Below are 22,362 nucleotides of genomic sequence, written 5' to 3'. Positions count from 1 at the left end.
AGCAAAACGACCTGGGAATAGTACAGGAAGGAGGAATTGATGAGCCAATTGTAAACTGGATATTAGGGACTGATGCATTGAGGCCAATTAGAAATTTAGCCAGGACACCGGGGTTACACCCCTACTCTTACGATAAGTCCATGGTGTCACGTTCGACCATATTCTTGTGTGTTTTGCTTGTTTTAGTGTTGGTCAGGACGTGAGCGTGGTGGGCATTCAGACGAAGAGGAGGAAGGCTGCCGTTACACATGGGATCTTTAATGACCTCAAGAGTCAGGACACCCGTTAACGTCCCATCCGAAAGACGACAACCTACACAGGGCAGTGTCCCCAATCACTGCCCTGGCATTGAATTATTTATCCTATTGAATATTATTATCGCTTGTGAATGATGTATTATCGCTTGTGAATGATGTATTATCGCTTGTGAATGATGTATTATCGCTTGTGAATGATGTATTATCGCTTGTGAATTATGTATTATCGCTTGTGAATGATGTATTATCGCTTGTGAATGATGTATTATCGCTTGTGAATGATGTATTATTACTTGTGAATGATGCCCATGCTTTTTTTGCAACTTTTTCAAATCATAGTCACACTCTTCATGTAGCCTTGCCCATAGGCCTATATGTTTAGATTAGGTCGGTATCACAACTAGTGGCCAGATCATTTGTTAAAATGAAGCACACTAATCCACTTTACAACTGGTGTAGAGCCTAACTGGCATGCATATGTAGTGCGTGAGTTTCAAGTGTGGGGAGATCATTTCACCATAAAAATACACCTTTATAATAACAGCATTACATGCCTAATCACATTTGTGGTCACTTTTGAGAACGGTGTTTTCCTGCTAATGGAACATTCATGCTTATAGCCTCCTGCCGTGTGCGCATTGCTGCACTTATAATGTGAAGAAATAGCCTAATAGTTGATCAACATTTTAAGCTAAATGTTCTCATTTGTAGCGTCAGGTTCATTGCTTAAAACAGTTTATGCTAGTTGTTGTGTTCATTTGGGATCTATCGCATCCCACAACTGTTTGGAATATTTATTTCTCGCACTGAATAGAATAGGTCAACTTGTACTATGGGAGATAGTTGATTGACACAGGCTTGTACTTTGCTGTTTGTTAGGCCTACTCATCTTGTTGGCTGATGAAAAGTAGATGTGGACAGTTCTTCCAATATCTTCAATTTACACCTCAGAATTGGATAAGGACGCAGGCAGTTGTATCCCCGATGTATCCGTCTTTACTTGTAGCCTGTGAGAAAGACCCGATCACGTGACTGAGAGCCATTTGAGTGAGAGGTGCTTTGGCACGCAGCAGGGAGAAGGGAATTATAATGATTATATTCAGCCCAAGGGTAGAAAGGCTGCAAAAGGCATGGATTTTTTTAGGGGGCATTACGGCCACAAAAAGGGGATGCAGCCGGGAAATTTGAGGCATTATCAAGTGCTTGTCAAATTGTGAATGATAGACTGATGTAGTGTGTACAGCCTACGCCAAAAAAAAAAAAGTAGAGCTCATGCTTTTCATGCTACTTTTTTCAAATCATCTTTGGAGTCTCATCATGCAGCCTTATAATGTATTAAAAATCAAAACATATAGCCCAACATTTGTATCACAACTAAAGTTGCATAAATAACTCTAAATGAAGCATATAGGAGAACCTGTGTCTTTGTTAACCGCTCAACACATAATAGACGCATGTGCGCATTCCCTCAAATCATTTGGAGAAAATATACTTTATTTTATTGAGCTATGTTCAATTGTATTCTTCAAACTATAAAATAATGCTAAGCAAATCTCATCCGCTAAATGAACTAGTGTAGCCCACAGTCATATAGCCAGATCAGGACCTAACACAAGGACAACTCAGAGGATGCTATTCTGTTCTTCTGAAATAAAATTTTCTTCAAATCATGTTTCTTTGGACTTGTCTAAAATAAATCATGTCTTTATTGTGATGGTGTAGGCTATATTATATGGAAACGTTTGGTAGCACTAGCTATGAAAAGTTTACAGGGTCAGGAGTTTCTAGTGACCATATGAGCTGGCCAGGAAGAACTCTTAGCCTTCGTTGTAGCCTATAATGTGGGCCCAAAATGTTTTATGGTCATGTGGTCAGGAAAAACTCCAGCAGGCTCCAGAAATGACTACTACCAAGCAAAGAGGTGATACACAGACCACAAAATCTCAGACCCAGAAAGAGGAAGTGGGACCCTGAGGGTGGGGCTAAGAAGAGGAAGTAGTGTCACACATTCAGCGCATGTTTCAAAACCCCCCACCCCCCAATCTCATCACATCACCCTGGTCAGGTGTCTGTCTGTCCCTGGTGTTTTGGTTTTTAAAACAAAAAGGAAGAGGAGAACACAGTAGTGATTGGCAGAATATGCCAGTACATGTTAGGGAGCAAGTGGAAATCAATTTTCCCACAATTGTTAGATTTGCCACCCTACAGTGCATTTGGAAAGAATTCAGACCCCTTGACTTTATCCACATTTTGATACATTATTCTAAAATGGATTAAATAAAACAAATGATGATCAATCTACACACAATACCCCATAATGACAAAACGAAAACTGGTTTTAAGAAATGTTTGCAAATATATTAAAAATTAAAAACAGAAATATCTTATTTGAGATGTTTCTACAACTTGGAGTCCGCCTGTGGTAAAGTAAATTGATTGGACATGACTTGGAAAGGCAAACACCTGTCTATATAAAGTCCCACAGTTTACAGTGGACGTCAGAGCAAAAACCAAGCCATAAGGTCGAAGGAATTGTCCATAGGGCTCCGAGACAGGATTGTGTCGAGGCACAGATCTGGGGAAGGGTACCAAAACATTTCTGTAGCATTGAAGGTCCCCAAGAATACAGTGGCCTACATCATTCTTAAATAGAAGAAGTTTGGAACCTCCAAGACTCTTCATAGAGCTGGCAGTCCAGCCAAACTGAGCAATCAGGGGAGAAGGGCCTTGGTCAGGGAGGTGACCCAATGATCACTCTGACAGAGCTCCAGAGTTCCTCTGTGGAGATGGGAGAACCATCCAGAAGGACAACCATCTCTGCAGCACTCCACCTATCAGGCCTTTATGGTAGAGTGGCCAGACAGAAGCCACTCCTCAGTAAAAGGCACACGACAGCCCACTTGGAGTTTGCCAAAAGGCACCTAAAGACTCTCAGACCATGAGAAACAAGATTCTCTGGTCTGATGAAATGAAGATTGAACTCTTTGGCCTGAATGCCAATCGTCACATCTGGAGGAAACCTGGCACCATCCCTATGGTGAAGCATGGTGGTGGCAGCATCATGCTGATGTTTTTCAGCAGCAGGGACTGGGAGACTAGTCAGGATCGAGGGAAAGATGAACGGATCAAAGTACAGAGAGATCCTTGATGAAAACCTGCTCCAGAGTGCTCAGGACCTCAGACTGCAGTAAAGATTCACTTTCCAACAGGACAATGACCCTAAGCACACAGCCAAGACAACGCAGGAGTGGCTTTAGGACAAGTCTCTGAATGTCCTTGAGTGGCCCAGCCAGAGCCCAGGCTTGAACCTGATCGAACATCCCTGGAGAGACCTGAAAATAGCTGTGCAGCGATGTTCCCCATCCAACCTGACAGACCTTGAGAGGATCTGCAGAGAAGAATGGGAGAAACTCCACAAATGCAGGTGTGCCAAGCTTGTAGTGTCATACCCAAGAAGACTTGAGGCTGTAATTGCTGCCAAAGGTGCTTCAACAAAGTACTGAGTAAAGGGTCTGAAAACTTATGTAAATGTGATATTTCAAAATTTTTATTTGAATAAATTTGCAACAATTTCAGAAAACCTGTTTTTGCTTGTCATTATGGGGTATTGTCTGTAGATTGATGAGGGGGGGAAACTATTTCATCCATTTTGGAATAAGGCTGTAACGTAACAAAATGTGGAAAAAGTTAAGGGGTCTGAATACTTTCTGAATGCACTGTACGTGACTTCAGTTGCAAATCATTGAAGGTCAACATCATTATTTCCCATAGTAGCTAGTATGTAGTAGTTGTTACATAGTTATTACATAGTAGCTAGTATGTAGTAGTTKTTACATAGTTATTACATAGTAGCTAGTATGTAGTAGTTGTTACATAGTTATTACATAGTAGCTAGTATGTAGTAGTTATTACATAGTTATTACATAGTAGCTAGTATGTAGTAGTTATTACATAGTTATTACATAGTAGCTAGTATGTTGTAGTTATTACATAGTTATTACATAGTAGCAATGTTTCCATTAACTTGTCCAGTGATTTTTTTGTCGACATTTAGAACGTTTGCATAGAAAATAGATGTGACAATTACCTGCTATGGTGCATCTTGTGATGATAAAAACAACTGAACGTAATGACGGTAGACCAAAATAAATATCATCATTCATAAAAACCTAGAGTGTCGAAGAATAATTAAGTAGTTGACGTGTTTACATGATCAATTTAGGCAAATTATACGTTAATAATGCCATCCCACCTATCTGTTTCATGTCTCAGGTAGCCACCAAAGGACAGCATGGAGAGAAAGCAAAAATGGACTAATATTTGCCATATTCAAATCATTCTCATGTGCCAATCCTTGTCCTGACCTTCAAGAATGCCTGCATTTCTTTGTCTTGCTTTTCTGGTCGGCTGGATGCAAGTTTCCCCATCCAATTATTTAAACTCTACGGGAGTGCAGGTTTCACCGTGGCATGGATCGTGCTGATATGTTGGCACATGAGAATGTTAGTGCCAGTTGGACCTTTTTTGATTGCAGAAAAAATGTATTTAGCAAAAAGTAAGCCTAAATATTTAGGTTTTATAGCTACGCGATGACTTACCCTGCATACCTTCAAAATTATTCTCTAATCATAATGTATTCAAAAACACTGTTTCCATCATCATTTGGTCGCAATAAAGTTTGACTAAAGAAAAATCCACCCCTGTCGAACAGATAAAAAAATGTAGATTTATTTTCAAATGTATCCTATATCTGCCGTTTCCATTACACATTTCGCAAGGATTTTGTCGCATAAACCTGGGTCAATGGAAACCTGCCTAATGTAAGTGATATCAGTCAATATGACAGACCTTGTGTGTGCTACTGAGGCCTCAGCCATGAATGCATTCTAGTAAACACCCATTAGACAGCTCCGCACGGAAGTGTTACAATAAGCAGATTTCTAGGAACCAGGGCCGGGCTTAATGGGAGACCTTTTGCTCCTGCTCTTTAGGGCTCTGGGTCCTCGGTGCCACATGGAATGGGGAAAGAGATGGGGCTGTGTTTACACACACACACCTGCTGCTCTTTCTCATCTGATCACAGGCACCACTGACCCCATCTCTGGGTGCCTGTGTTACCTGTAGTAAATGAACCCTGTCACCACCACTTCCATGTGGACACTAGTCCAATATACTAGTCCAAAATACAGCTCACACACACACACACAGCAAACAGGATACAGACATAACATGAGCACTGGAACAAGCCCATCAGGTTCTGTCTCACAGCTGACACACACCTTTCTGAGGAAATAGAAACAATGTCCCCAATATGACCTACGGTGAGTTTCTGCAGACTGAAATGTTCCAAGAGTAGTTTGTGTGCATTTTGTTTTGAAAGCCAAGCTGATCAGTTTGATTTCAACAGCCTCTACCTGTCACCCCCCAACCCCCCCCCCCCCCCCCCCCCCCCACCAGTAAACTCAATCAGCTGTCTTGGAGAGAGAGGAGAGAGAGGCGTCCAGATCAGGTTGCACATTAACCCAGAAAAAGGCCCAACTGGCACCAAACCACACACACACACCAAACCCACAACACACAACACACAAGGTCTCTGTGCGCAGGTCAATGGCTGTGTACTGGATTTAGTCAATGGTGTCTACACTAAATCAATTAAAGATGTGCGATCTCAGATACAGACAGTCATTCAATATCTTCATTAAAATATTACAAAGAAAGGGCTAGCAATACTGTCTCTCATATTGTCATTGGCCAATATACATTTTGAATTCATGAGCTACAGCACAAACATCATGCACAGCACTGAGGACACACAACAGAAGCGGGGTTTGTGTCTCGCCAGAGAATGGAAATTGAGGCCGATATTAAACAAACACATGCAATGGAAAGATACAACTCAGTCTGAGTCTACTGTAGGCCTATACCTTGCATGATTGTACCAATAGCAACTTGATACACACTTGGATTCCCCGTCTGTGTGTGTGGGTGTGTGTGTGTGTGTGGTTGTGTGTGTGTGTGTGTGTGGTATTGTGGTGTGTTGTGTTGTGTCAGAGTAACCTTCTCTCCAAGGCCTGTCTTGTCCTGTCAGTGTGTATCTGATCTGGAGTCATCAGACGCATCAAAACAAACATGGCCGCCCTAGGCCTTCGTTCCTTACCTCCCATATGTCCTCTGACCCCAGCTGAACCTGTTAGCATCGCGTGTGTGTGTGTGCGTGTGTGTGTGTGTGTGTGTGTGTGTGTGAACTAACGCAGCAGAGAGTGGAGCGTGCTCTGCCACTACTGTAGGTACCTGTCAATGATCTGTGACTTGTTGTTTATCTTGAACCGTGGTCACAGAGTGGAGAAGAGGCTCCCTGTCTTCAGTATCTATCTGATCTCACCTCAGCCTCATTCACCTGCACATTGTGTTCAACTTATAGTATATTTACATCTCATCGGGCATCGAACCCGGCCCATAATGGGACACAAGTTAGGTTAGTCATCCTGTATGGAAGAACAGAGGGGATGCTGGGAGTGTTGCAGACAGACAGGGCTTATAAGAGGCATCCCTCCGTGTCCAAACAAAGGTCCATCTATCCACATTCCTCAAATAGTGATTTCCTAATTTACAGAGTCTGGGGCTAGTCTACTGCATGTTCACCATATTACACTGTGGTGCTGCTGATGACCTGTAGAAATACACATGTGATATATAATTACAGAAACGTACTAACTAGTTATACCAGTTTAACTGTCTGCCACTACTTCCAAAAATGGCTCAGATAGAATTTTATCCACAGTTTCTGCTTGAAACTTGACTTGTCTCCTGCTGATATTGAGCATATGAACATGAATCCTTGTCAGTAGGTTGCTTTGAGGTCACACTGATAAAGACATTTCTGAGAAATGGCCTAATAGTGAAAGTTGTTGAGTCAGGGTGAGAATGGGAGATTCCCTCTAAAACATAACAGTGGCGTATAGTCAGATAATAGTGAGATGGACAATAGGCCAGTTGACTTGGCCTGACCAAATGACCCTTCAACACTATTGTCCTAAATGGCCTGCATGATCAAATGGACCAGTGATGGGTCAGGCAATGGACCCCTGGGTCTCATTGTGTGTTATTACAATGAGCTATTAGTCATATTCATGGGATTACATTTATTGCAAATAGGCCTAGTATGGACTACAGCGAGGTGAGCGTTGGAGCACTCTCTCTCTCGTTGGAGCACTCTCACTCTCTCTCTCTCCTCATCCCCTCTTTTTTTCTGCTCCTTATTTTTCCCTCAATGGGAAGAGAGAGTGCTTCAACGAGAGAGAGAACTGGTAAAGCACTGGATATCTTGCCTAAATATTCAACAGGTAAAACCCAACAGATGACATTGGGTGCAGCAGTCAAGTATTGTAAGACCACCACCCAGAATGTGACATCACTTCACAGGGCTTTGGCCGTGACGTAGGTTGTTCGAGTTACAGCAAACATCACACAGCCCAGTGAGAAGTATTCACATTGCGCAACAAAACCGAGGTAGAAATAACCCTCCTGCTATATACAAACACAAACATAACCTACTACATGATGGCCTACATGCACACACACATACAACAAACACATCTGTATGTAACTAAGCGGAAAGATCGCGCGGTAGACCGCGAAGGAGAGGCCATCGCTCGGCTCTGTCTGGTGCCCCGCGCGCAGCTTTCCAGCAGTTCTCGTTACATGTATTAGTATCACAAACACGGCTTGTACACAGCAGCAGCATAGCTCTGGATAGAGTGTCTTCAATGATATGCCCTTCTCTGCGCTGCACGGAAACCAGAGGTTGGTCATAAATGGCAAAGGCATCTGGGTAAGATATTGAATTTGACAGTTCAGGAGAAAGTGCACTAAAATCCACTAAACATAGCATAAACATTGATCTTACCATGTTCGTAGCTGTCAATGTTTAAAGAAAAATACCAATAACTTTACAATAAGAAGCTGACTAGACAACCAACGTAAATCAACAAATACATGTAGTTGCGTAGCCTACTGTTTATTAGGCTAACAATGTTATATAAAATGTGTTTTCAATGCACTAAAACTATAAGCCCTTTTTTATAAAAAACACATGCCTTTTTATCTAGCAGTGTCAGTGAACGCTCGAGCTAATTAACGTTCATTCTTTCAAGATGACCATTAAATCTATTTCCAAAGTTCTGTTGAACTATGGCGCACAATACATGCAACCCAGGGACTTTTCCAGAGTTGACCCATTTGTGGTGGATTTGCGCAGCAGAAGTTCAGCGGTGGAATATCACTTACCCGCTATGAAGGTCAGACGATACGAAGTTAGAGTCAGGTTCTGGAAACTAGGTGGCTCTTCCACCAGTGCGCTCCGATACTGTCCGCGGAAAGGCTGGGACCCTCACACACATACTACGCAAAAAAATACAAATAAATAAAAGAAGCGTCTTTGTGCGTTCTAATTTCAGTAGAATGGCTGCTACTCTCCGGTGGCTCTCCAGCTGCTGATTGTTTTCGTCCCGCTGGCTGTGATGTTGTCAGCGGAGTTCGGAGCGTCCCTGGTCACCTGTATGCACTTGTGACAACTCCGGCCACCAATGGCAGAGCGTGATGGGAATTCTGGGGGATGTAGTTCTGTTGGACGGGTATTTTCGGGAGAGTGACGTTATGCCCGTTGACTGTCAGTGCACGCAGCTCATGGTTGCCCCAGGATTGGCTTTAATGGTCACTCATTCCTGACTGCCTGACAATTTTTCTAATGGAGCATAGGCCTACAATAGTGCACACCTTCCTTGCCTTCCCTCTCACTAATGCGTGCATGTGTGTTGCAATTATAGCATGGTATTGAACCTGAATGGATCTGTTTCAGCGAGGTCGCCAAGCCAATATCATCCTGAATCAGGTAGCCTAGGCTTTAGGGCGGATTATCAACCAAATTCAGCTGCAGGATGATCTTTTTCTAGAGCGATGGCCTGAACATAATTACAAATCATTTCTAGACTGCAACTTGACCACAATATGCCCAAAGAGATATATTATTTAACTAAAACAATCATTTCAAACCTTGTTTACAATTGTATTCGATCACTTACTCACTGGCCAGTTTATTATGTAGACCCCACCCCCTTTGCCTCCAGAACAGCCCGATTTTTTTGGGTTATGGATTCCACAAACGTTGCTCAATTAATTGGTATCAAGGGACCTAACGTGTGCCAGGAAAACATTCCCCACACCATTACACCATCGCCGTCTCCCTGAACTGCAGGCAGGATGGGGCCATGGACTCATGCTGCTTATGCCAAGTCCTGACTCTGGCATCAGCATGACGCAACAGGAACTGGGATTCGTCGGACCAGGCAAAGTTTTTCCACTCCTCAGTTGTCCAGTGTTGGTGATTGCATGCCCACTGGAGTTGCTTCTTCTTGGTTTTAGCTGATATGAGTGGAACCCGGTGTGGGCATCTGCTGCAGTAGCCCATCTGTGACAAGAACCAATGAGTTGTGCGTTCTGCACACCACTGTTGTACTGAGCCGTTATTTGCAGCCCACCTGTTAGCTTGCACAATTCTTGCCATTCTCCTTCTCTCATCAACAAGCTGTTTTCACCCCCAGGACTGACACTGACTTCATTTTGTTTGTCACAACATTCTGGGGAAAACTTCGAGACACTGTCATGCGTGAAAAGCCCAGGAGGCTGGCCGTTTGAGTTACAGAACCGACACGCCTGCCCGACGACTATAACCACGCTCAAATTTGCTTAGGTCACTTATTTAACCCATTGTAACATTCAATCGAACAGTAACTTAATGCCTTGATGACTGCCTACATATATATAATATAGAGCAAGCCACAGCCAGTGACATTGTCTGTAGGCGCAAACCATTTTTGTGAATGGGAGGAGGGGTAGCTAATAGACTGGTACAGTGTATATCTCTATTACGCGTGGGCATACTTTGAAAATATTTCCTAAATTAAAATCCCTTGCAGCTGATTTTCTGGTGTTTTTAAGTCTGTAAAATAAAATCATCCCCTCAGAAAACTTGGGGGTCCAAATGAAAATGGACCACCATTTGAGGAACCCTGCCCTAGGGGGCCCAAATGAAAATGACCACCAGTTGAGGAACCCTGGGGGGGGGGGGGGGGGCAAATGAAAATGGACCACCAGTTGAGGAACTCGCCCTAGGGGGTCCAAATGAAAATGACCACCGGTTAGGAACTCTGCCTAGGGGGTCCAAATGAAATTACCACCAGTTGAGGAACCCTAGGGGGGGGGGGGGTCCAAATGAATGGACACCAGTTGAGGAACCCTGCCCTAGGGGGTAAATGAAAATGGACCACCAGTTGAGGAACCCTCCCTAGGGGTCTCGCCCAACCGCCTTTGTGGATCCCGTATGAATTGATTTGATCAGGTGTCATTTTCTGAATATCAATATTGCAACGTTTTTGTTACCTTATTTAAATAGCAAGTCTAAGAACTAATTCTTATTTACAATGACGGCCTACCGGGACAGTGGGTCTTGTTCAGGGACAGACGGACAGAGATTACCTTGTCAGCTCGGGGATTCAACCCAGCAACCTTTCAGTTACGGCCCAACGCTCTACCCCTAGGCTACTGCTGGTACTGGCCCAACACTCTAACCACCAGGCTACCTGCTGGTTACTGGCCAACGCTCTACCACCTAGGCTACCGGTCTGGTACTGGACCCACGCTCTAACCACTTAGGTCTACCTGCTGGTTACTGGCCCAACGCTCTAACCCTAGGCTACCTGCTGCTGCCACCTCTACCCAGCTACTGCTGGTTATGCCCAACGTTCTAACACTAGGCTACCTGCTGGTTACTGGCCCAACGTCTCAACCACTAGGCTACCTGCTGGTTAATAACCAACACCTAACCCTACCTGCTGGTTACTGGCCCACATCTAACCACTAGGCTACTGCTGGTACTGGCCCAACGTTCTAACGCACTAGGCTACCTGCTGGTTCTACTGGCCCAACGCTCTAACCACTAGGCTACCTGCTGGTTGACTGGACCCAGACCTCTGTAGACCACGTAGGCTACCTGCGGACGCTGTACTGGCCAACCTATAGGGCGTCTAAACCTAGGCTACCTGCGTGGTTATGGCCCAACGTCGGCTAGCCACTAGGCTACCTGCTGGTTACTGGGCCCAACGCTCTAACCACTAGGCTCACCTGCTGGTTACTGGCCCAACGCAACACTAACGGCTACCTGCTGGTTACTGGCCAACTCTAACCACCTAGGCTACCTGCTGCGTTACTGGCCCAACGTGTTAACCACTATAGGTCTACCTGCTGGTTACTGGGCCCAACGCTCTAACCACTAGGCTACCTGCTGTTACTGGCCACTACGGCCTCTAACCACTAGGCTACCTGCTGGTTACTGGCCCAACGCTTCTAACCACCTAGGCTACCTGCTGGTTACTGGCCCAACGCTCTAACCACTAGGCTACCTGCTGGTTACTGGCCCAACGCTCTAACCACTAGGCTACTGCTGTGTTACTGCCCAACGCTCTAACCAATAGGCTACCTGCTGGTTACTGGCCAACGCTCAACCAGGTACCTGCTGGTATGAACCAACCACTAGGCCTAGCTCACTGGTTACTGCCCAACGTCTAACCACTAGGCTACCTGCTGGTTACTGGCGCCAACTCTAACCACTAGGCTACCTGCTGGTTACTGCCCAACGCTCTAACCATGGTACCTTGCTGCGTTCATGGCCCAACGCTCTAACCACCTAGGCTACCTGCTGGTTACTGGCCCACCCGCTCAAACCACTACGGCTACCTGCTGGTTACTGCCCAACGCTCTAACCACCCGAGGCTACGCTGCTGTTACTGGCCCAACGCTCTAACCACTAGGCTACCTGCTGCGTACCTGGCCCAACGCCTAACCACTAGGCTCCCTGCTGGTTACTGGCCCAACGCTCTAGACCACTAGGCTACCTGCTGGTTACTGGCCCAACGCTCTAACCACTAGGCTACCTGCTGGTTACTGGCCCAACGCTCTAAACACACAGGCTACATGCGTGGTTACTGGCCCAACGCATCTAACCACCAGGCTACCTGCTGTTACTGGCCAACGCTCTAACCACCAGGCTCACTGCTGGACTTGAGGCCAACGCTCTAACCACTAGGCTACCTGCTGGTTACTGGCCCAACGCTCTAACCACTAGGCTACCTGCTGGTTACTGGCCCAACGCTCTAACCACTAGGCTACCTGCTGGTTACTGCCCAACCGTCTAACCACTAGGCTACCTGCTGGTTACTGGCCCAACGCTCTCAACACTAGCTACTGCTGGTTAGAACCCACGTACCTCATCCTGCTGGTTACTGGCCCAACTCTAACCACTAGGCTACCTGCTGTTACTGGCCCCAACGTTCTAACCACTAGGCTACCTGCGCTGCTAGTTTACTGCTGCCCAACGCCCTAACGCACAGCGCTACCTGCTGGTTACTTGGCCCAACGCTCTAACCACTAGGCTACCTGCTGGTTACTGGCCCAACGCTCTAACCACCAGGCTACCGCTGGTTACTGGCCCAACGCTCTAACCACTAGGCTACCTGCTGGTTACTCGGCCAACGCTCTAACCACTAGGCTACACTGCTGGTTACTGGCCCAACGCTCTAACCACTAGGCTACCTGCTGGTTACTGGCCCAACGCTCTAACCACTAGGCTACCTGCTGGCTTACTGGCCAACGTCTAACCACTAGGCTACCTGCTGGTTACTGGCCAACGCTCTAACCACTAGGCTACCTGCTGTTAATGACACCAACCGTAACTTACCGCTGTTACTGCCCAACCTAACCACATAGGCTACCTGCTGGTTACTGGCCCAAACGCTTGCTAACCACTAGGCTACACTGCCTGGTACTGGCCCAACGCTCTAACCACTAGGCTACCTGCTGGTTACTGGCCCAACGCTCTAACCACTGGCTACTGCGCGGTACTATGAAACACCGAACACTAACCTACCTGCTGGTTACTGGCCCAACACTACCACTAGGCTACCATGCTGGTTACTGGCCCAACGCTTCTAACCACTACTGGCTACCTGCTGGTTACTGGCCCATCACGCTCTAACACTAGGCTACCTGCTGGTGTACTGGCGCAAGCATTCTAACCACGTAGGCTACCTGCTGGTTTACTGGCCCAACGTCTAACCACTAGGCTACCTGCTGGTACTGGCCAACGCTCTAACCACCTAGGCTACCTGCTGGTTACTGCCAACGCTCTAACCACTAGGTACCTGCTGGTACTGGGCCCAACGTCTAACCACTAGGCTACCTGCTGGTTACTGGCCCAACGCCTATTCTAACCACTAGGCTACCTGCTGGTTACTGGCCCAACGCTCTAACCACTAGGCTACCTGCTGTTACTGGCCAACGCTACTAACCACTCGGCTACCTGCTGGTTACTGGCCCAACGCTCTAACCACTAGGCTACCTGCTGGTTACTGGCCCAACGCTCTAACCACTAGGCTACCTGCTGGTACTGGCCCACACTCTAACCACAGGCTACCTGGTGTTACTGGCCCAACGCTCTAACCACTAGGCTACCTGCTGGTTATCAATGCCTCTAACCACTACCCTACCTCTGTTACTGGCCCGAACCTCTAACCACTAGGCTACCTGCTGGTTACTGGCCCGAACGTTCAACCACTAGGCTACCTGCTGGTTACTGGCCCAACGCTCTAACCACTAGGCTACTGGCTGGTTACTGGCCCAACGCTCTAACCACTAGGCTCTGTGGTTACTGGCCCAACGCCTTAACCACCAGGCTACCTGCTGGTTACTGGCCCAACGCTCTAACCACTAGGCTACTGCTGCGGTTACTGGCCCAACGCTCTAACACTAGGCTACCTGCTGGTTACGGCGCCAGACGCTCTAACCATAGGCTACCTGCTGGTTACTGGCCCAACGCTTAACCACTAGGCTACCTGCTGGTTACGCCCAACGCTCTAACCACTAGGCTACCTGCTGGTTACTGGCCCAACGCTCTAACCACTAGGCTACCTGCTGGTTACTGGCCCAACCGCCTAACCATAGCTACCCTGGCTGGTTACCTGGCCCCAACGCTCTAACCAGCTCGTACCTGCTGGTTACTGGCCCAACGCTTCTAACCACTAGGCTACCTGCTGGTATATGGCCCAACGCTCTAACCACTAGGCTACCTGCTGGTTACTGGCCCAACGTCTACCACTAGGCTACCTCTGGTTACTGGCCCCCGTCTAACCACTAGGCTACCTGCTGTCCGTCTACCCGCTGCTGGTACTGGCCCAACGCTCTAAACTCACGCTAGGCTACCTGCGGTTGGGTTACATGGCCAACCTAACCACTCTAACCTGTGCTACTGGACCCACACAGCTAACACCCACTTAGGCCACATGACTGGGTTACTGGCCCAACTTCTTAACCCACTAGGCTACCTGCTGTTACTGCCCAACGCTCTAACCACTAGGCTAGGCCCTGCTGCTGACTGGCCAACGCTCATAACCACTCAGGCTAACCTGCGTGCGTTACTAGGCCAACGCTCTACACCACTTAGCGCTGACCTGCTGGTTACTGGCCAACGCTCTAACCACTAGGCTACCTGCTGGTTACTGGCCCAACGCTCTAACCAACTAGGCTACCTGCTGAGGTTACTCGCCAACGCTCTCAATAGTACCTGCTGGTTACTGGCCCAACGCTCTAACCACTAGGCTACCTGTGCGGTTACTGGGCCAACGCTCTTACAATAGGGCTACCTGCTGCGTTACTGGCCCAACGCTTAACCCTGCTACCTGCTGTTACTGGCCCAACTCGCTAACCAGCTAGGTACACTGGCTGGTTACTGGCCCAACGCTCCAACCACAGGCTACCTGCTGGTACTGGCCCAACGTTCTAACCACTAGCTACCTGCGGTTACTGGCCCAACGCTCTAACACACTAGACCTGCTGGTTAATGAACCAACACTAACCTACCTGCTGGTTACTGGCCCAACAGCTAACCACTAGGCACCTGCTGGTTACTGGCCCAACGTTAACCACTAGGCTACCTGCTGGTTACTGGCCAACGCCTAAACACTAGCTACCTGCTGTTACTGGCCCAACGCTCTAACCACTAGGCTACCTGCTGGTTACTGGCCCAACGCCTCTAACCACTAGGCTACCTGCTGGTTACTGGCCCAACGCTATAACCAGTAGGCTACCTGCTGGTTACTGGCCAACGTTCTAACCACTAGGCTACCTGCTGGTTACTGGCCCAACGCTCTAACCACTAGGCTACCTCGCTGGTACTAATGACACCAACACTAACCTACACTGCTGGTCTGAGCCCAACGCTCTAAACACTAGGCTACCTGGCTGGGTACTGGCCAACGCCTCTAACCACTAGGCTACCTGCTGGTTACTGGCCCAACGCCTCTAACCACTAGGCACCTGCTGGTTACTGGCCAACGCGTCTAACCACTAGCTACCTGCTGGTTACTGGCCCAACGCTCTAACCACTAGCTGCACCTGCTGGTTACTGGCCCAACGCTCTAACCACTAGGCTACCTGCTGGTTACTGCGCCAACGCTCTAACCACTAGGCTACCCTGCTGCTGGTTACTGGCCCAACGCTCTAACCCCACTAGGCTACCTGCTGGTTACTGGCCCAACGCTCTAACCACTAGAGCTACCTGCTGGTACTGCCCAACCGCTCTAACCACTAGCGCTACCTGCTGGTTACTGGCCCAACGCTCTAACCACTAGGCTACCTGCTGGTTACTGGCCAACGCTCTAACCACTCAGGCTACCTGCTGGTTACTGGCCCACACGCCTCTACCACGTAGCTCACCTCGCTGTTAACTTGGCCCCAACGCTCTAACCACTAGGCTACCTGCTGGTTACTGGCCCAACGCTCTAACCACTAGGTTACCTGCTGGTTACTGGCCCAACGCTCTAACCACTAGGCTACCTGCTGGTTACTGGCCCAACGCTCTAACCACTAGGCTACCTGCTGGTTACTGGCCCAACGCTCTAACCACTACACTACCTGTGTGATCCTCTGGAATTTCTTTGTACTTTTATGTTTAAATTGTTTTACCCAAAAATCTATCAAATCAATGTACAAGCAACCTTCTCATTGTGCTTCAAAGTTGACACTTTCCATGTTCTTAGTTGACCACTAGAGGGCACTATTGTCAAGGAAACACATAGGACTAAGTACTGTATTCATTTACTCATTTGTTTACCCCTCAAGCTGTATATCCACATTCACATTTGAAGTAGGAAACCTAATTTGTACTGATAAATACAGCACAGCATGTAGGGGGTTCTATTTAGTCTTTGCAAATGCCACGTCTAGTTTGGTGGATCTATGTCGGTGGAAATGTTAAGTTGATGTCTATTGTCTTATTAAATCTGTAAAAACAAAATCTTACAAAATGGAGGGGGTTCTTTCCAGTTGTATTTCAGTACAGGAGGTTGACCAAACAATCAGACAGCATCCACAGGCTTTACATGGGGGCTGAAATGATGGTTGGCTCTCACAGCCAAACATACATACGTCCCTAACAAGGTCAACCAGCTATACATTAATTTACAATGAAGCAATTTCAGGTCTGATCATCAACAAAAAGCTTTGCTTTCTACTACATACGATAACAAACTTCTATATTCACACTAAAATCAAACATTAATGTTCTAAAGGTCATTTTGATTGGACGATGAGTGAACAGTAGAACAGAGCTGCCATCCGGTCTCCTGTGGGTATTACACGTTGATTCTTCAAATACCGCCCTCGTTACAAATTAAGCAAGATTGGCATGCTTCTACTGATCATTATAGAACACAAGACTGGCCTTGTGTTCATAAACCCAAATCAGAAACATTCTAACAGACATAAGCAGGAAATAAAATGCTGCTCCCATTATAGCCTTCATGAGGAGGTGTAGGGGTTTACAAAGTACCAATGATTACAGGTATCAAATAAAATACAATTACACAAGCAGAAAATCATAATTTTGGACCCTAGAATTAAAGTCAAACCAAAATGTAAAATCAAAAGTCTCCCGTTTAAAAATGGCCTTAAACTAAGATTTAGCAGTTACAGAAAGGAGGAAATATTAAAAGCAATGACATTGTCTCTGCATCTGTTCAACATAAACTTGTAGGGTGGTCTGAGGGTAGACAAAGTGAGGGGATTGGAAGGTATTGAGGGGTTGTCTCTGGAGAGCCAGGGTACTGAGGAGGTAGGTGTTTTGTGTCTGGGGCTGTAGGAGGTTGAGCTGAAGCAAGGTTCTGGCTGTACAGGGAGGCAGGGTAATGTGGATGGGTTCTGGTGTAAGGGGATACTGGGTGTTCTAGGTGTCCGGGCAGACGGTACAGTCAGGGTTTTAGGAGTAAAGGGGTGTAATGTGTGTGTGGGATAGTAAGAGGGTTCTACACGTGATGAGACATGGGTTTTAGATATAGGGGGAGGAAGGGTACTGCGGATGCCACCAGTCCATGAGTCTCACGCTGTGTACAGGATCCAGCACCACCTGTGTCCCCCCCTGCTCCCCCCTCCTCCCCCGCTGGGGGGGAGAGTCCTGGAATACCAGGCGCACTCGGTGGTGACGCATGTCCGTGCTCACGTTGATGTTGAACTGGGAAGGGAACAGAGAGAGAGTGGGTTAGACAGACCGGAGACACAGGTTTGCCTATCCTAAAAACAGGCCCACTCTACGAGTTACAACCACATAATGGTTCTAACTATAATGGGATTTTAATGGGATTTTAAAAAGGCCCAAAGTAGCTGTTCTTTTATCTCAATATTAAATCATTTCTAGGTAACCATTGAGTATCTAACTGTAGTCGCTTTTCAAAGAAATCGCAAAAAAGAAACAAATCACTTTATTGCAAAAAACGATTTCTCAAGCAACAATTTGAGTGAGGGGCCTAAAGGAAGGGATCTGTAACCTGACAACTAGCCACTATTGGCAGAGGACTGAAACTCTTTGTTGGTTTATTAACTTATACCGTCTGGTGATGTCACCAGCCAAGCCAAAACTCTACCCATGTAAAACTTGCTGATTAGAAGGTGTCAATTGTATTTTCAACCAACAACAATCAGGAAATGACACTGACCACATTTGTTCCCCCTTTTAAAGTCTTCCTTTCATCAGCTGTTGTACAATATGACACAAAACACAGGAAAAACTGATTTGACTACACTGGGCCTTTAACAATGCAACTTCATGGATGGAGACAGAGTCAATTCAGTGTGAAAGCCAGGGAGAGTGGTGTACTGACCAGGGCGAGGGTCATCCCCATGACGACGGAGGTAAAGATGAAGTTCAGGGTGGTGACCTGCAGCAAGTAGCAGTCTGAGTCTGGGTTAGCATTGACATCCTCATACTGACGGGGCAACAGCAGACCCCGGGTGGCATTACCACCCTTACACCTCACCGCCTAGTGGAGGGAGACAGAAACATATAGAAACATATAGAAACTACCATACCCCTGATTGAATTTGAAATCAAACATTTTAATTGTAAAGTAAACATGCTTCACTAGTGTCCTTCAGACAGTTCGGCATGAATACATACCGGCTTCACAAACTTGAAGTTGAACTCCCACATAGGATCAGGTCGAGTACCCACAACCTTATTGACCCAGAACAGCAGACACTGCAGAGGAGAAATCGGGTAAAACTTTACTTAGCATGGGGCGCCCCCAGGTGGTGAAGGTAGGAAACAACACCTCCACTTCACTGATCCTCAACATTGGGGTCCCAGAAGGGTGTGTGCTCAGCCCCCTCCTGTACTCCCTGTTCACCCATGACTGCGCGGCCATGCACGCCTCCAACTCAATCATCAAGTTTGCAGACGACACAACAGTAGTAAACTTGATAACCAACAACGACGAGACAGCACACAGGGAGGTGAAGGCCCTGGCGGAGGAGTGGTGCCAGGAAAATAACCTTTCCCTCAACAAAACAAAGGAGCGGATCGTGGACTTCAGGAAACAGCAGAGGGAGCACCCCCCCCCCCATCCACATCGATGGGACTGCAGTGGAGAAGGTGGAAAGCTTCAAGTTCCTCAGCGTACACATCACTCACAATCTGAAATGGTCCACCCACACAGACAGTGTAGTGTGGTGAAGGTGCAACAGCGCCTCTTCAACCTCAGGAGGCTAAAGAAATTTGTCTTGGCACCTAAAACATTTACAGATGCACAATTGAGAGCATCCTATCGGGCTGTATCACTGCCTGGTACGGCAACTGCTCCGCCCACAACCGTAAGGCTCTCCAGAGGGTAGTGAGGTCTGCACAACGCATCACCGGGGGCAAACTACCTGCCCTCCAGGACACCTACAGCACCCGATGTTACAGGAAGACCAAAAAGATCATCAAGGACAACAACCACCCGAGCCACTGCCTGTTCACCCCGCTATCATCCAGAAGGCGAGGTCAGTACAGGTGCATCAAAGCAGGGACTGAGAGACTGAAAAACAGCTTCTATCTCAAGGCCATCAGACTGTTAAACAGCCATCACTAACACAGTAGAGGCTGCTGCCTATAGACATAGACTAGAAATCAATGGCCACTTTTAGAAATGGATCACTAGCCACTTAATATAATGTTTACATATTTTGCATTACTCATCTCATATGTATATACTGTATCTCCCTGCCCGATCTACTTTATCTTGGCCAGGTCGCAATTCTAAATGAGAATGTGTTCTCAACTTACCTACCTGGTTAAATAAAGGTGAAATAATAAATAAATCAATAAAAAGTATCTTAGCCTATGCCACTCTGGCATTGCTCGTTCAAATATTTATATATTCTTAACTCCATTTCTTTATTTAGATGTGTGTGTATTGTTGTGAAATTGTTAGATATTCTTGTTAGATATTACTGCACTGTTGGAACTAGAAACACAACATTTTGCTAGACAGGCAAAACATCTGCTAAACACGTGTCTGACCAATAACATTGGATTTGATGCACAAGTTCAAGTGGACATTAATGGCAGGATTTGATGGAGCAGGATTAGTGAGTTACAGCACAGATCAGGTACCCAGACCCTCTCAGGATACAAATAAGAAGGCGAGAACTTCAAACTCCACAAACCAAATAGTTCTTTGGAAACCACTAGCCTGTTTCCCTGCTTGGCGCCATCTTGGTTCTTTACCTTGGAGTTGAGTAGCGTGGTGGGCGTGGACTCTGGGAGGGCAGGGTTCAGGGAGACACGTGAGCTGAATGGCTCATACAGGTGGAAGAGGGAGCGAATCACGCGAGCCCGTAGACAACGCTTCCTGGCTATGGAGTCTGGCTGCAGACGGAACGGCAGGTGAGTATCCAGACTGTAGTGTCTATGGGGGGGAGAAAGAAAGAATGATGGAGAAAGAGAAAGGGAGGTGAAAGTGAGAGCATAGAGAGAGGCGGGGAAACAGCATATGTAAATAAGAAGGGTACAACTCGCTCAGGTGCCAATTTTCAAGGGCAATGTGAATCTGACTTCCCAGGATTCAAGTCATATCAAGAGCCGTGGGAGGCCACCTAGAAAATAGGTTGTGGGAATGAGAGGGTCTATCCCTACCTCCTGTATAGTCTGGTCCAGAAGGCAGCAGTGCAGGTGACGGTCCAGGCGTTTCTGCAGATCAGAGCAAATGTACACACATCCTCTGGACGGATATAGGAAGCCAGCACCAGCCAGATATCCACTGTGTAGTCCTCCCCATCACTGCACTCACTGCACTCTGGGAAAACAGACAATCAAACAACGGGCTGTTATAGTCAGGAAGGTTGTTCACACACATCTGTCTTTGTTCACTTCCCCTTACAGATCTGAGACGACTGGATAGGTGAAAGAAAAGATGGCCTAGTTTACAGCCTATTGCAATTACCTACCCAGTTGCACTGTATAATATCTGTGAAGGAGCATGAACGAGTACAGGGGAACGGGAGCAACCCTCTGGAATGAAACACAGTCCTCAACTCTCTTCCAACGCATGACTAGAGACGGAGGTGAAGTGTACCTTTCCTCCTCTTGTTTTTCTTCTTGCGGGCCTGTTTGGCCTCGTTCTCTCCATCCTCCCCGAGGTCGAGGTCGTCGCTACTCTCCAGGGTGTCTCCGGTGAGGGTGGACGCTGACGAGAACACCTCCTGTACGGAACCCTGCGACCCCTCTAGCCCACACAACATCTTCACTGCAGGACAAACAGTGTGAAGTTAGTAAGCACAATAAGGTGGCTTATCGATTAAACACAATGTCTGTAGAACAAATGGAAACATTTTGAATGACGCTCTTACCTTCTTTTTCAATTGCATTGGCAACTGCCTTTTTTACCCTCCCTGACTTTACTACGGCTGGGTCGGCATTGGCGAAATCAGCAACTGTCACTGCAAGAGAGGGGAGAAGATGCAGTTTACCAATCTCTCACAATAGCAAAGGGTGGCATGGGTCTTTTCCTTTGTCTGCACTGACCTGAAAACACTGGTTAGGTGAAATCATTGTCAGACACTTTTGGCTTTGGGCTTGTTCAACATTGTAGGCGACTGCCTACTGACTGATCAACAAATCACCTTACATCATAATTAACTACTTTACCCACAACGCATCACAGATTTCATGCCCTCGAACCGGCTGGAACAAAGCCTTGCACCTTTTTCAGGACACAGCAGAGGAAGAAGGACAAGGAGGAGAACAAGTCTAGCTACACTACTGAGATTCCCCTTAGTAGTGCGGCCGCTTGCACCAGTTGGTCGTAACTATGTCCGATGTAAAATGTGATCTATGCCGGACCTAAAAATTCTACATGTTGCACCCTGTAAGCCCTTCTATGAACTACGTCTGAGTAGACTCAACGCCCAGTGGGGAGCAGGACTAGACTCAACGCCCCCAGCGGGGAGCAGGACTAGACTCAACGCCCCCAGTGGGGAGCAGGACTAGACTCAACGCCCCCAGTGGGGAGCAGGACTAGACTCAACGCCCCCAGCGGGGAGCAGGACTAGACTCAACGCCCCCAGCGGGGAGCAGGACTAGACTCAACGCCCCCAGCGGGGAGCAGGAGACTAGCGAGCTTCACCGCCGCGGCCAGCGGAGCACAGGACTAGGACGTCAACTCCAACGCCCGCCATGCGGAAGCAC

The 22,362-nt window shown here is 47.1% G+C and overlaps 1 protein-coding gene and 1 pseudogene across 1 annotated transcript in view; both read right to left on the bottom strand.

The window, feature by feature from the left end:
• Positions 1 to 8,797, bottom strand: part of LOC112072130 (transcription factor EB-like) — a 71,102-nt pseudogene extending 62,305 nt beyond the window's left edge.
• An 8,305-nt stretch (positions 8,798 to 17,102) lies between these two features.
• LOC112072129 (transmembrane protein 183A) overlaps positions 17,103 to 22,362 on the bottom strand; it is an 8,449-nt gene continuing 3,189 nt past the window's right edge. The window contains exons 2-8 of the mRNA XM_024139551.2: positions 21,525 to 21,614; positions 21,251 to 21,421; positions 20,812 to 20,971; positions 20,404 to 20,584; positions 18,814 to 18,894; positions 18,518 to 18,676; positions 17,103 to 17,871 (exon numbers count right to left, since the gene is read on the bottom strand). Coding sequence (XP_023995319.1) covers positions 17,689 to 17,871; positions 18,518 to 18,676; positions 18,814 to 18,894; positions 20,404 to 20,584; positions 20,812 to 20,971; positions 21,251 to 21,421; positions 21,525 to 21,614 — 1,025 coding nt within the window. The 3' untranslated portion in view covers positions 17,103 to 17,688. The remainder of the gene's footprint in view (positions 17,872 to 18,517; positions 18,677 to 18,813; positions 18,895 to 20,403; positions 20,585 to 20,811; positions 20,972 to 21,250; positions 21,422 to 21,524; positions 21,615 to 22,362) is intronic.

Source organism: Salvelinus sp. IW2-2015, unplaced genomic scaffold, assembly GCF_002910315.2.
Source record: "Salvelinus sp. IW2-2015 unplaced genomic scaffold, ASM291031v2 Un_scaffold1829, whole genome shotgun sequence".
Taxonomy (NCBI): domain Eukaryota; kingdom Metazoa; phylum Chordata; class Actinopteri; order Salmoniformes; family Salmonidae; genus Salvelinus; species Salvelinus sp. IW2-2015.
This window is presented reverse-complemented; position numbering and strand designations above follow the sequence as displayed.